Raw genomic sequence first — 14,026 nt, 5'->3', positions numbered from 1 at the left:
ACCAATCGTGCTGCTGCATTCTGAATCAATTGCAGAGGTTTGACTGTACATGCAGGAAGGCCTGCAAGTAGACCATTGCAGTAGTCCAGCCTGGATAGCACAAGAGCCTGGAAGAGGAGTTGTGTGGCATGCTCAGAAAGGAAGGGCGTGATTTTCCTGATGTACAGAGTAAATCTGCACGATCTGGCAGTCCTTGCGATGTGGTCCGTGAAGTTTAACTGATTGTCAAGCACAACCCCAAGATTTCTGGCTGTCTTGAATGGTGTGATCGTTGACGAGTCTAGTTGAATGGTGAAATTGTGCTGAACTGCTGGGCTTGCTGGAATCACAAGAAACTCGGTTTTGAGTTGGAGGTGATGTTCTTTCATCCAACACAAGATGTCTACCAGGCGGGCTGAGATCCGTGCAGCTACCATAGGATCGTCACATTGGAATGAGAGGTAGAGTTGTGTGTCATTAGCGTAGCAGTGGTAGGAAAAGCCATGTACCTGAATGGCAGATCCCAGAGATGACATGTATATAGAGAAGAGGAGCACCACCAGTACTGAACCCTTGGGTACCCCAGTAGCTAGTTGGTGAGACTTAGACACCACTCCCCTCCAAGGCACCCTAAAGGATCTACCTGTGAGATAAGACTCAAACCAGTGGAGCACAGTTCCTGTGATGCCCTTTGCCGTGAGCGTTGACAGGAGAATCTTGTGGTTTACAGTATCAAATGCAGCAGGCAGATCCAGCAGAATGAGAACAGATGATTTGGATTAAGCTCTTGCCAGTCTCAGAGCTTCAGTAACGGACAGCAGGATGGTTTCCGTATAGTGTCCGCTTTTGAAGCCAGACAGGTTGCTGTCTAGCAGGTTGTTTTGGGAGAGAAAAGATGAGACAGTGTTTTCGCTATGAATGGGAAGAGAGAGACAGGTCTGTAGTTTTCTAAAAGTGCAGGATTTAGTGTGGGTTTCTTAAGCAGTAGGGTTACTCGAGCCTGCTTAAATGTAGTGGGGAAGGTACCAGTGAGAAGAGATGTGTTAATAATGTGTGTGAGTGCAGATACGATTGAAGGAGAAATAGCTTGAAGGAGATTGGAAGAAAGAGGGTGAAGGGTGCAGGTAGTGGGGATGACTGGCGAGAAGTTTAGAGACTTCAGCCTCAGAGATGGGCGAAAAAGAGGGAAGTAGGAGTTTGTGTGCTGTTGGCAGGTGTTTGTGAGTTTGTGGTGTGGAGAACTGACTGGTGATGGTTGTTATTTTGTTTGTGAAAAATGTCATGAGCTGTTAAAGAGGATGAGGGAGGTGGAGGAGGAGGGCAGAGGAGAGAGGTAAAAGTTTTGAGGAGTGCGCGAGTGTCAGGGGAAGTGTTAATCTTCTGATATTAGGCTGTTTTAGCAGTGGAGATGTTAGCGGAGGAGGAGGAGAGCAGGGATACTCACTCAGGTCAGCCGGATCTTTTGATTTGCACCATTTCCGAGTTCAGAGCGATGTTCACATAGAACATTAGATAGCCAGGGGCTGGAGGGTTTAGCACAGGCCGGCCTGGATGAGAGGGGACAGATGCTAACTAGACAAGACGTTAACGTTGAGCATAGGGTGTTTGTAGCATTATTGACGTCAAGTGAGGATGAGACCATAGCAGAGAACATTACATGGAACGAGTCAAATCCAACAATTCTTAAAACGTGAAAGGATGTCAGTTCTGAACTTCTTAGCTAATAAACTACTCAGACACTGGTGAGTGAAATCTGAACATTTACCAGCCAGTGGCTAAACATAGACATTTTTAGTCACATAGCGTGAAATTTCATCTCATATGTGAGTGATTTACTCTCATTGTGGAGAGTTGCACATAGAGTAAAAAATCGATCTTGGTTGTTAAGGATCAGTATCAAGATCAATCAAATAATGATTGCGATGCATCAGAAAATCTATATTTTTACCCAGTCCTAATGTTTAGTGGCCATTATACAAAATATTTCACTACAGAATGCCATGATTGACCAACCACAATCAAGTATTCTATAGCTATTAATAGTATCTACTTCAAATATCAGCCTAATTAGATGGATTCAAAAAAATACTGTTAAATATCAATTTTGCCATAAATCTTTCTGCTTCCCTTGATAAAATGTAATAAATTAACTGACTTTGTGTTTGGCAGTGTTTGTGGGATGTTAAGTGTTGTCTCTGTGGTTCTGTTAGGTGTTCTCCAGCTAAAGATTATTTCAAAGAGCTCTCAGGACATTGGAGCTGGGCAGTGCAGTGGCTACAGAAAAAGGCAAGAGACTACACACACACTCATTCACTTATTTGTACATAAAGTAGCAGCTGATATTATTTTATATTATCTTTCAGATGTCTGAGCATTACTGGACGCCTCAGAGTAACGTATCAAATGAGACGTCCACAGCTAAAACCTTCCAGCGCACCATCTCAGCACAGGTACAGTATTGCACTTGCAGTCAAACTGGCTTTTTAATCAATGAGGTGAATCACAGCTTGTGTAATGCTGAATGGAGTTCAATAAATGATGTTTTGTGTGTGTTTGTAAAGGACACTCTGGCCTATGCCACAGCTTTACTGAATGAGAAGGAACCATCCGGCAGCAGTAACGGCTCAGATGGCAGCCCAGCCAATGAGAACTCAGACAGAAGCCTCAGACAGGTCTCTCTTTCTTATTAAAGAACCCATGAAATCAAACTAGGAATTTAATGTTTTTTCATCCATTTCTTTTAGCTTGTGAACTCCTAAAGATTGTCTTTAGCAGAGACGCACATTTTAAAATTGCAGTCTTTCTCTTTTGGGAAAATTGAACAAAAATATTTCTATTAAATGACATTTATTAATTACAATTAGAATAATAAACAATTCTTCCATATTCATTTAATTAAAATCATAGATTAGCAGTAAGTTGTTTACACTTGCCAAACAACGTAATAGTTTGTAGCAATTGATGCATAGGGCTGGGTGATATGCAGGAAATAACGTATGTTCACGATATATATATATAAAAGAGGTCTATAATATTTGTTCAGTCTAATTTTATTTATTTTTCCATTGAATTCATTTATTTTGAATATATGTGGGAAAAAAAGTGATGTAAAAAACATTAATGTGCACATTTCATGTGTGTATAATTAAGGTACTGCCCCTTTAATCCCTGTTCTCACTCAGAGAGTTGAATCCACCATTTTGAGAGAAGCCGAGTGCAGTGAGTTAATGCTGTTTTAAAAATTGTGTAAATGCTGGTTTGGAATTGGAAAAAAATATCATACAAATTTGGTCAGGTTTTTGAGTATGGATGAAGAGGATTAGTGTGTAAAATGATGGCGAGCCCCCTCAGATCTGGATTCTGACATTCTGATGTGTGTGGAGTCCATTTTGGATCTTTCCCGTTCCATAAACCTGGAGTTGGATTTTTTTTTTTCTCCCCTTTTTCCCCATTGAATAGAACTGAGTACTCATTGGACACCAAAGGATTTTCACTGCGCCTCGCGGTAGTACTGAACTTTTGAACTGAGTTTAAACAGGATTTGAAAAAAACTGGTTTACAAAGTTTAAAAGACATTCAGAGTCCATGAAAAAAAAAAATTGAACATTTGAACACAAAATTGAGAAAAAAAATGTAGGAACTGATTCATATTGATTGTTGAAGAGACAAAAGTTTTATTCTCTTCTCTCAATTACACTATATGGCCAAAAATATGTGGACACCCCCTTCTAATTAAAGAGTTTGATTACTCCATTAATACCAGTGAAGATGAATCATAATTCTACTCCAAACAATGGCATTCTAGGGCATTCGGTGCTTCCAACTTTATGGCAAAAGTTTGGGGAGAGCCCTTTTCTATTTCAGAATGAAAATGCCCCTGTGCACAAAGCAAAGTCCGTAAAGAAATGGTTTACTGTGTCTGATGTGGAAGAAATTGACTGGCCTGCACAAAGCCCAGACCTGAAGCCCACTAAACACCTTTGGGGTGAATTGGAATGCCAACTGAAAGCCAGGCCCCATCGCCCAACATCAGTGCTGGACCTCAGTGATGCACTTGTGTCTGAATGGGAACAAGTCCCTGCAGCCATGTCACTACATACAATATAGTGGAAATTCTTCCCAGAAGAGTGGAAGTTGTTATTGCACCAAAGGGGGAAATTGATGCCTATGGTTTTGAAATTGAAGGTTCATCAAGCACATATGGTGTCCACAAACTTTTGGCCACATAGTGTACATTGTCATTGTGTGATTGAACATGCTGATGTGATAGATGGGTATGCAAATACTTGTTCACTGATTATTTGATCTGATATTTCAGGGTGCACCCAGGGTTTGATCATTTGTATTGCCTGTACAATCGAATATTGTATATTCTGTTTTTCTTTTTGCTTGCTTGTTTTACTACTTTTTACTTTTTCCAAAAACAAAAAAAAGGTTGAATAGGTCTTTCTAAATTTCATACTCAATATAAGCTGGCATAAATATCGAACTCACCCCTCCTGATTGTTTTTTTGCACATTCTCAGGCTCAGTAGATGAACCTATACTGGTCCATATAATATAACAGCCCTAGTTGCACGCACACTCCCATGTGTTTGCTTATAAGTGCTACACTATATCCAATTACATCGTCAACTCCCCGGCAGAGGGATCAGTGAATATTCTTGCTTTATTGATTTTGCTTTTCAAAATTCATTTGTTGAAACACGAAATTTTTTTACCAAAGATATTTCAGACTTCAAACGAAATGAAAAAGCAAATAAAATAAAGTGGTCAAAAAAAGTATATAACCACCCTTCCATTATGACAACAGGTGAAATATTACTAATACAAATTATACAAAATTAAGACAATTATAAATGTAGAAGACATGACAATGAGAAGAAACCAGGGAGAATGAGGCTAATCAAGTGGCCAAGATCTAATTATAAGGATGCATGGAACAGACTAGATGAGGACCTGTGCTCCGCCTTGGAGAATGCCCTTACTGGAAGGGTGGAGGCCAAGCTTAATATTTTTAGTGATATTGTGTGCGAAGAATGCATAGGTAGATTTGGTGAAACAGTAGTAAGGAAGAGTGGTCCCAGGGTGATGGGTCGGAGAGTGAAGGAGATATTTCAGCTTGTGAAAGAGCGGAGGCAGCTTTGTAAGGCTTGGAGGAAGGCAGAGGAGCAGGAGAAGGAGGGCTTGAATGTATTGTGGAATGGCTTAAGGGCTAGATTAGCGGTCTTGAGGAGGGCAGAGAGAATCCAACAGCGGAGAAGGAAGAGGGAGCATGAAAGGGTGAAGTTCATCAAGGATCCTTTTAAGTTTGCCAGAAACCTGCTGCAAGAAGAGGTGTGGGAAGCTGGTGATTGAAAAAGAGGAACTAGTAGACCACATGGGACAGCAACTTGGTGACCCGTACAAAGACAACCCGCTTGGCTCCCCTGAATATGTCCCACGGCCAGTAGAGCCAGTAGTGGAATTTGACGTAGATCCACTTATGCCGAGTGAGGTGAGGCAGGTGGTAGAAAAAGCCAGGGCAACTTCAGCCCAAGGCCCGAATGGGATACCATACAAGCTTTATTAGAAGTGCCCCATGGTTTTCAAAATATTGTAGAGACTGTTGAGGGTTGCCTGGAAGAGGCAGTGCATACCTGTGGAGTGGCAAAGGGCAGTGACCATCTTCATACCCAAAGAGTAGGGATCCACCAACGTTAGTCAGTTTAGGAGCATTGCTCTATTAAACGTGGAGGGAAAGCTGTTATTTTTGGTGATAGCAAGGATGATGTCTGACTACCTCCTGAAGAATGGATATATAGACACGAGCTGCCAGAAGGCAGACATACCAGGTTTTCCTGGGTGCGTGGAACATGCGTCAGTAATATGGGAGCAGATTCAGTATACCAAGAGAGATAAGAAAGACATCCACGTAGTCTGGATGGATTTGACAAATGCCTATGGATCAGTTCCACACCAGCTTGTTAGCTATGCAAAGGAGTTGAGTGCATTAGGAGCTTGAAAGACAGCTACTGTGAGGACTTGAAGATATGTCATGCAACACAGGACTACAAAACACGATGGCAGAAACTGGAAACTGTTCACAGCTGTGTTCGAGATCATCCTTATTGATGCAAGACAAATGGTTTGAGGAATCCGTGCACAGTCTTGGATGAGATTGCCAGCTCTGCGCAGTTATATGGATGATGTCACAAGCATCCATACTGCTGCATGTACAAACCAGCTCTTGAAAAGACTGGATGAGATATTGGCATGGGCTAGAATGAAGATTAAGCCAACAAAATCACATAGTCTTTCTATTAGAAAGGGGGTGAGGGACGATCGGATTTCATTTGAGGTGGAGGGGGAAAGAATCTCGGTTGTGGCATAGTAGCCTATTTGAAGTTTAGGGAGAGAATACACAGCAGATCTTTCAGGCAAACACATGGCAGAGTTGGTCCTGAAGCAACTGAAAGAGAGCCTGGATAAGATTGACATCTCCCAGGCAAATTCAAGGTTTGGTGTTACCAATTTGCCTGCCTGATGTGGCCGCTAAAAATTTGTGAGATTTCTGCAGCGGCAGTGGCAAGAATGGATGCCAAGGCCAACAGTTATATCAGGAAGTGGCTAGGCCTGCCATGTTGTCTCTCAGATGTAGCATTGTTTGGAAGAAATGCTTTACAACTGCCTCTAAAATCACTCACTCTGGGCTACAAGAAGGAAAAGTCCAGGCTTGTTTTGGAGCTACGGGAATCAACAGACCAGGCAGTGAGGGCAGGTTAAGTCCAAGTTCGAATATGCAGAACTTGTAAGGCAGAGGAGGTTGTAAACCAGACAGTTTCAAGACTGAAGCATCAAGAGATTGTTGGAAGAACACAGTCAGAAAGAACAGTCCTTGGATGGGGAGTGGCACCCAAACTGTGGTCAGCAGCCTCCTGAAAAAAGAGGAAAGCAATGGTAGTTACAGAAGTAACTAGGATGTAAGAGGAAGGGTATAAGGTTAGGGCAGATGTAGTGTTGTAGTCAACTTCATCTTGGAAATTAGCAATGATTGAACTTGCTAATTCCATGGGAAGAGGGTCTGGAGACAGCCTATGAGAGGAAGAAGCTATAATATGTTGATCTGGCTGCAGAGTGCAGGGAAAAGGAGGAAGATATAGAGGACTGCCAGTGGAGGCAACCCTGTGGAGGTCGGGTGCCGAGAATTTATGGGAACATCAATGCAGCACCTTTTTAGAGACATTAGCAGCTTTAAAAATGTATTTGAAGGAATTGGCAGAGAAAGGGAGTTTCTGGCTGTGGTTAAGAAAGGACAAAAAGTGGGCAGTTCAGAATTAGGAAACTGAGGAATAGGGAACCTGGGTGATATGTGGTGAGGGCTTGTGCTGAGGTAGTATGCCATACGGAACCGGTGGCACTGAGTTACCGAGAGATACTGTGCCAGTGCCAGTAGGACACCGAGTACGCATCTCGGTGCCAGTTGGCCAACGGGCTAGCGCGTATGGTTGTGTCGAGGTTTTATGACATATAGAACCCTGGTTGCAAGTAATTTGTGAAGGAAGGATGTCTGGCTGGGAAGGCAAGGATGAGAGGCATTGGAGGGGATTCGGTGTCCAGCTGCAGGGGGTGACGTTCCTGACTGCTGCCTAACCGCCAGGAGATTTTCCGAGATTAATGGGACGAAACATTGAAGATAGGTGGCTCCCGGATGACCCCGCAGCTGGGCTGAAGGCACTGGTGGAGGTGCGGCAGGCAATAATGCCCGGCAGGTTATTACAGCTACCTGTGCATCTGTTTAGGCTAAATATAATAATAATGATGATAATAATAATAATTGAAATTAGGACTGTCAATCGATTACAATTTTAAATCGAATTAATTATATGGTTTGCCTATTAATTTATTTAATCACATATTTATATATTTGCTTTGAAAGCCCTTTAAATAGCAATAATTCAGTATATATAATGATTTAAATATATTTAAATAGTTATAAATAAAATGTGTATATTATAAAAAATTATAAATCGGATAAATAAAATGCATTACAGCTTTAGAATCCAATAAATGTATTCCCATATTATTGAATATGAGCCTATCATCGGTCTACAGTTCACAACAATCCATTTTGCAATTGAATTTGTCAATCAGTCCAAAATCTATTATAAGGGCATTTCAAGGATGCATCAATGTACACATGCATCAGACAAACGCTTTTGGAGCGTCTCACTTTGGATGCATCGCTTCATAAACGTGCCGTTTTTAAGTCGCTGTGTCAAGTTAAACGTAGTTTGAAACTTAAAAAACAAACATCTTGAGATCCCTGCGTTTGGATTTGCACTCCATCAAGCTGTGTTTGAACACAAGAAAGAGTCTCATCTTGTGCTGTCTGATGTCGGTAAGTGTGGTTTGTTCTCTGTATAAGATGCGTGTTGCCTAAACAGCTGGAGTTTCGCTTACTGCACGCTGAAGAAAAACAGGTTGTACTTCAAGCTTGAATTGCTGCGATGGTAGGAATATTCCTTATTATGGTCTGGGGACATGATTAATTGCGTTATTTTTTGAACGTATTTTTAATGTAATCGCATTGGATTAAAACATTTAAAACGAGAGCCCTAGTTGAAATATATATCAATTTTAGGTTCAAGGTGATCGTGTTTTTGTATTATTTCATTATTTAATCACAGGTACTCTACAGGCTATATAGTTGCAAAGTTGCGTTCACAATGCATGTTAAGTGCGAACTGCTCCATGGAAATAAAGCAAACTTCGAGCACATCCTGAGATGGTCTGAGGTCATTTGCAACATTCTCATAGACGACACTATTCTTGCAAACAGTTTTCAAATGACTTGAGAAAAAAAAGAAAGAGTGAGAACTCTGTACATGCATGTGTTCCACGCAACACGTTTGTGCTGCTCGCCTCAGAACATACAGCGAATCAGACATGCGCATCGACGGCTTTTCTGAAGTCTGTTCTACAAAATATAATAAAGTGTTTCTTCAAGAATGTGTCTTTGTGTCTAATAGCATTTCTTGTCATTGGTCATTCCGAGACGTCTTACAGTTAGCCTGCCACAGTGGCGGGTAGATGAGCAAATTGCCTGCCAAACACATGATTTATAGGCTGGTGCTAATTGCATAGATTTGGTGACTTCCCAGCTCTATAGTTTTGTGGTTTCCTGATGTTTTTGATCATCGTCTCTCAATGAGTGTCAAAATTGACCCTTCACTAAGCCCCGCCTTAAAAGTGTTTTAAAAGTGCAACTGTTGCCCCGCCGCCATTACTTTGATAAACATTTGCTTTTTTACAATGAGAGCCTATGAGAGTGACGTGTTTGAGTCATTTTAAGCAGGATTTTTTTCAAAATGATAAAAAAATAAAAATTCAACTTTGTTGCTGGGTCACTTTAACAGTGGCACGAGGTACACGCAGTGTTTTTATTTATTTATTTATTTATTTATTTATTTTTAATCTTGAAATAAATATTGAGAAGAGCATGCTATGGATTAAAGTGTGTCATTCCTCATTCCCAAATGAGCATGTATAACATCAGGGAGGACACCTACAGTACATTTCCTTCAAGGTAAATTAAAGCTAACAACTTAACATTAGTTAATTTATGTATTGATTCAGGTTTTAATAAATGTGATAGTAAATAAAGAGTTCACAGCATCAAAATGAGTGTGTTATAAGATGTTATAAGCAGTTCTTTTCACATACACTAATGTTATAAGGTTTCTAATCACTATCATGTGACGCTTTTCTCTTTTTACGCAACTGTGATGATAGTTTGCCTCAATTCTGATTCTCAGTCTGCACGGTTTTTAATCAAGTTACTTTGTAATTTAGCAATTTCTTTTACATAAAACGTCATATAAATATGCTTTACAATGTCCCTCTTAATTCCTGCCCACGTAATAATATTATCCATTCCGTTTATGAGAATATTTTGCCAAAAACCGCGCCGTTCACAGCAGTCACCCATTCATTCCTATGGGGAGTTCTGCAGAGCTTGTCAGAGCGAGCAACGGTAGCCAAAGGGGGTGGAGCTTAGCGAAGGGTCAATTGGCATCGGGATATTTGTCAGATATTGTCCATATACAATTGCATCGTCCTATCACCCAGCCCTACACGAACATAGAATTCAATTTTGTGCTTAAGTGTGTGTTACCTATTTTAAAACATGTTTTCAGAATTTGGACCTATAATGATCAGTTTTATAATTCATGTTTAAAGCTGTATATAAGTTTCATATGTAGCATAGTATATCATAAAGATTTCTCTCTCTTTCTTAGGGATCAGAATCGCCAATGATGCTAGGAGATTCCCGGAGTGACTTAGAAGATGTGGACCCCTAACTCTCCTTGTTTTTACACAACAAAACAACAGAAAAAAAAAAATTTGTTTCCCTCCAACAGAAAGATGTTGTGGCTCTAAACAGACAATCTGATAACTGTATTTGATCTTCTTGGGACTTTAAATGGAGTGCCTGCAAAATAGAGGCAGTCACAGGGCCCGTCAGAGCACTCGGTCTACAGGTCGTCTCATCAGAGAGGCAAATATCTCGTTTTTTTCCTGGTGGTTATTGGTTAAGCCTGGCTGTATAAAAAGAGTTCAGATCATGCAAGAAGTTCAGATATTACGTCTGACTCGACGAGGTCTGTCAGGCAAATGGGACTTAATAGGAATGGAGGGTTTTGTTTCCATTAAGTTTTTACACAGAACTACAAAATACAAGGGGTGTTTTAAAAGAAATCAGTCAGCGTATATTTGCCAATGTAATTAAGTAGATACTATTCATGGGAAATGTAAAGATGTGCTCCATAAATGTAATTTCAAATGTAAAATAATATTTTTAAGAATCCTTTACTGATTTTCTTTTTCCTTTTTTTTCTGGAACAGTTTGAGAGGTGCCTCAAATCTATTCAAAGAGGAACTTGCAAAGTCTTTGAGAGTCAAATAATCACACTCTTTCCCCCATTTCTCTTTCTTGCTGGTATTTTTTAAAGCACTTTATATTTGAATTCAGTTTCTGACAATTTTGAAAATATCCTGATGTGGAGACAATTGAACAGCCATGAACGTCGCTGCTTTCTGTCCATCTTTTACCTTGATTTTTTCACCACTGGAGATCAAACAGCATACAAGGAAACCAGGACATGTCCAAGACAACAGAAGCTGTATACACAAGTGCTAAGCAAAGAAATATGACATCGGACATCGGGTGGCAGATATACTGCATCAACAAAGATGCGTCCTAAGACACATATTCAAGCACTGCCTGGGTCAACACGCTAACATGATGAAATCAGAGAGACACTGTCTGCTAATATTGCGCTGTAAAACACTTTTTCTTTCTCATGGAAAGACGATGAGTACTGCAATCAGCAGTTGATTGCTTGTATCATTGAGAAGCAGTCTCACTCTTTCTGTCTATTCTGATGTTGTCATGTGCCGATTTCATATGTTTTCAGCTGGCCAGAACAGATGTCTGTGCAGACCGTAATCTGTCTGCATCTAGAGGGGTGCAGTTTGTAAGTAAGGGACCCTGTTCCGGCCATGGAGACACTTTGCAGGTTTTTTTTTTATTATTCTTATTTGTGTGTGGGCATCTTTCTGTTTGGTCTGCCTTACAACTTGTGCGCAATGCAAATTGGAAGACAGCCCTGCTGGAAAATAAACCTGCTTAAAGCAGCCTAAGTTGGTTTGCTGGTTTTAAAGGGGTTTTGGGAACTTGAGCTGGTCAAGCTTGGAGACCAGTTGGCCAGCCCGCTAAACCAGCTCAAGACCAGCTTGGTTAGGCTGGAAGACTTGCTAAACCAGCTCAAAACCAGCTTAGCTAGGCTTGAAGACTATCTTAACCAGCTTAAGGACAGCTTGGCCAGACTGGGAAACCAACTTATACCAACTAAGACCAGCAAACCAGCTTAGTCTGGTTTAAGATGCTTTTTTTTTTCAGCAGGGATGATGAAGATTGGGCAGAAAAGAGGGTAAAGAGCGAGGAGAGAGAGAGTTAAAAGAGATTGTATATTGATGGGTAGTTCTCACAGAAGCAGTTATGTGCCTTTACTCGACCTTCTGTCAAACCAGTGGACAATGCGCTACACAAATGCCTGAGCTCACCCATTATGAAAACAGCGCGCGCACACAATTGCACTGTGGAATGCAGCGGTGGCTCTGCAGCACTCACTTCAGATTGCCATATGAGGAAGAGGACACATCTAGCATCTCAAGGTCCCTGTTTGAGCTGTGCATGTAATGTCTCTTTCACAGAGTCCGCAGGGTGATCCAGCTAATATTTGCTGCTCATTTAGTTTTTTGACTAGACTAGAACACTTCGTGACATTACTTCAGTGTTTACAGTGGAAGGACTTCAAAGCCACCTCAAACAAAATGTGCTGATTTGCTGAACTGTCTGTGCTGCTTTTTATCTCACATTAATTCTGTTTACTTGCTCTTCACTTAATCTGAAACATTCACGTTGATGCTTTTCTAGCTGAGCTTCTTTGCATGTTTGCCCGTGTAAGAGTGAGAGACTGTCCTGCTGGAAATAAAACCAGCTTAAACCAGGCTAAGATGGTTTGGTGTTCTTATCTGGTCACCAGGCTGGTCTTAGAGGAGTTTTGTGCACTTGTCAGCTGGGAAACCAGCTGAAAACCATCTTGACAAGGCTGGGAGATGAGCTGAATACTAGATTGACCTGGGTGGGAGATGAGCTAAAGACCACCTTGGTCAGGCTAAGAGACAAACTGAAGACCACCTCGGTCAGACTGGGAGACCTGCTGAAAACCATCTTGGCCAGGCTGGGAAAAATCTCAGTACTAGATGGACCAGGCTGGGGACAAGCTAGACGAGCTGAAGACTGACTTGGCCAGACCGTGGACGCTAGCTAAAACCCATCTTGGCCAGGCTGGAAAACAAGCTAAAGACCATCTTGGTCAGATGGTGAGACCAGCTGAAGACTATCTTGGCCAGGCAGGGAGACCAGCTGAAGACCATCTTGGCCAGGCTGGAAGACAAGCTAAAGACCATCTTGGCCAGGCTGGAAGACAAGCTAAAGACCATCTTGGCCAGGCTGGAAGACTAGATGAAGACCATCTTGGCCAGGCTGGAAGACTAGATGAAGACCATCTTGGCCAGGCTGGGAAATTAGCTGAACACTATCTTGACCAGGCTGGGAGACCAGCTAACAGCTTAGGCTGGTTTAAGTGTGTGTTTTTTTTTGTTTTTTTTTTTAGCAGGTTCCTAGATATTTGATGACTTTTTGTTTTCAGCTTCTAAACAGTCAGCACAACAATGCAGTACTCACAACTGCCTTTATTCTTGGAATCAATAAAAAGACAAAATCTACTGTGGTTCATCGCTAATTTACCATTGCAGATGTGCTATCAGTAAAACTGATTTCAGGATAATCAGAGTCAGAAACTTTTGAGGCATAAAGGCACAGAGTTTAGTAAAGAGTTGAGGGAGAATTTATCCAATCAGTGCCTTCCTAGAAGGCAATTATATTTTTGGTTGTATAACACCCATGCACACAGATATCACACACTAATTTCAGCTCAACTGCCTGTATCAGTTTTCACTAATGGAGCCCATAAGAAAGGGTCAAGTTACAGATTATGCTCAGTGCTGTAGAGTCTTTGAATTATGTGGTACTTGAGTGAACAGGGTGTGCTAAAACTACAAATTATCCTTGTCTTTAATTTTTTTTTTAACATTTCCTACACCTGCACATGCTGTACCAACTTCTCTGTAAATCTGTGATCAGGCTTGCGTTTTAAGCTAGGTGTCACGACAGGGTTAAAGATGCTGAAACATTTTTAAGAACTGGCTATACTTTTTCTAAATGTTTCTCATTTCTGCTGCGAGTGTGTATAATGTGTAAAGGAATCTGTTAATGCATGTTAAACCCACATTTTAATTTGTACATCAGAGTTTGACAATGAAAACATTTGATATAAAAAGATAAGACTGGAATGCACAACCTTTAATTTTGTTTGTGTCGAATTACTGTGTCTGAGCTCAAGTGGATTTTTTGAAACCATTACTTTGGGAGTTGTTTG

The 14,026-nt window shown here is 41.0% G+C and overlaps 1 protein-coding gene across 11 annotated transcripts in view; it reads left to right on the top strand.

Annotated features, from left to right (window-relative positions):
* Nucleotides 1-13,954, top strand: part of usp24 (ubiquitin specific peptidase 24) — a 112,520-nt gene extending 98,566 nt beyond the window's left edge. For all 11 annotated transcript variants that reach the window (XM_051654570.1, XM_051654564.1, XM_051654569.1 and 8 more), the window contains 4 exons: nucleotides 2,190-2,265; nucleotides 2,343-2,429; nucleotides 2,541-2,651; nucleotides 10,259-13,954. In XM_051654570.1, the coding sequence (XP_051510530.1) occupies nucleotides 2,190-2,265; nucleotides 2,343-2,429; nucleotides 2,541-2,651; nucleotides 10,259-10,321 (337 nt within the window). In that variant the 3' untranslated portion in view covers nucleotides 10,322-13,954. The remainder of the gene's footprint in view (nucleotides 1-2,189; nucleotides 2,266-2,342; nucleotides 2,430-2,540; nucleotides 2,652-10,258) is intronic.
* The last annotated feature ends 72 nt before the right edge of the window (nucleotides 13,955-14,026 follow it).

Source organism: Myxocyprinus asiaticus, chromosome 25, assembly GCF_019703515.2.
Source record: "Myxocyprinus asiaticus isolate MX2 ecotype Aquarium Trade chromosome 25, UBuf_Myxa_2, whole genome shotgun sequence".
NCBI lineage: Eukaryota > Metazoa > Chordata > Actinopteri > Cypriniformes > Catostomidae > Myxocyprinus > Myxocyprinus asiaticus.
Note: the sequence above shows the minus strand (reverse complement) of the source record. Positions and strands in the feature narration are given on the sequence as shown.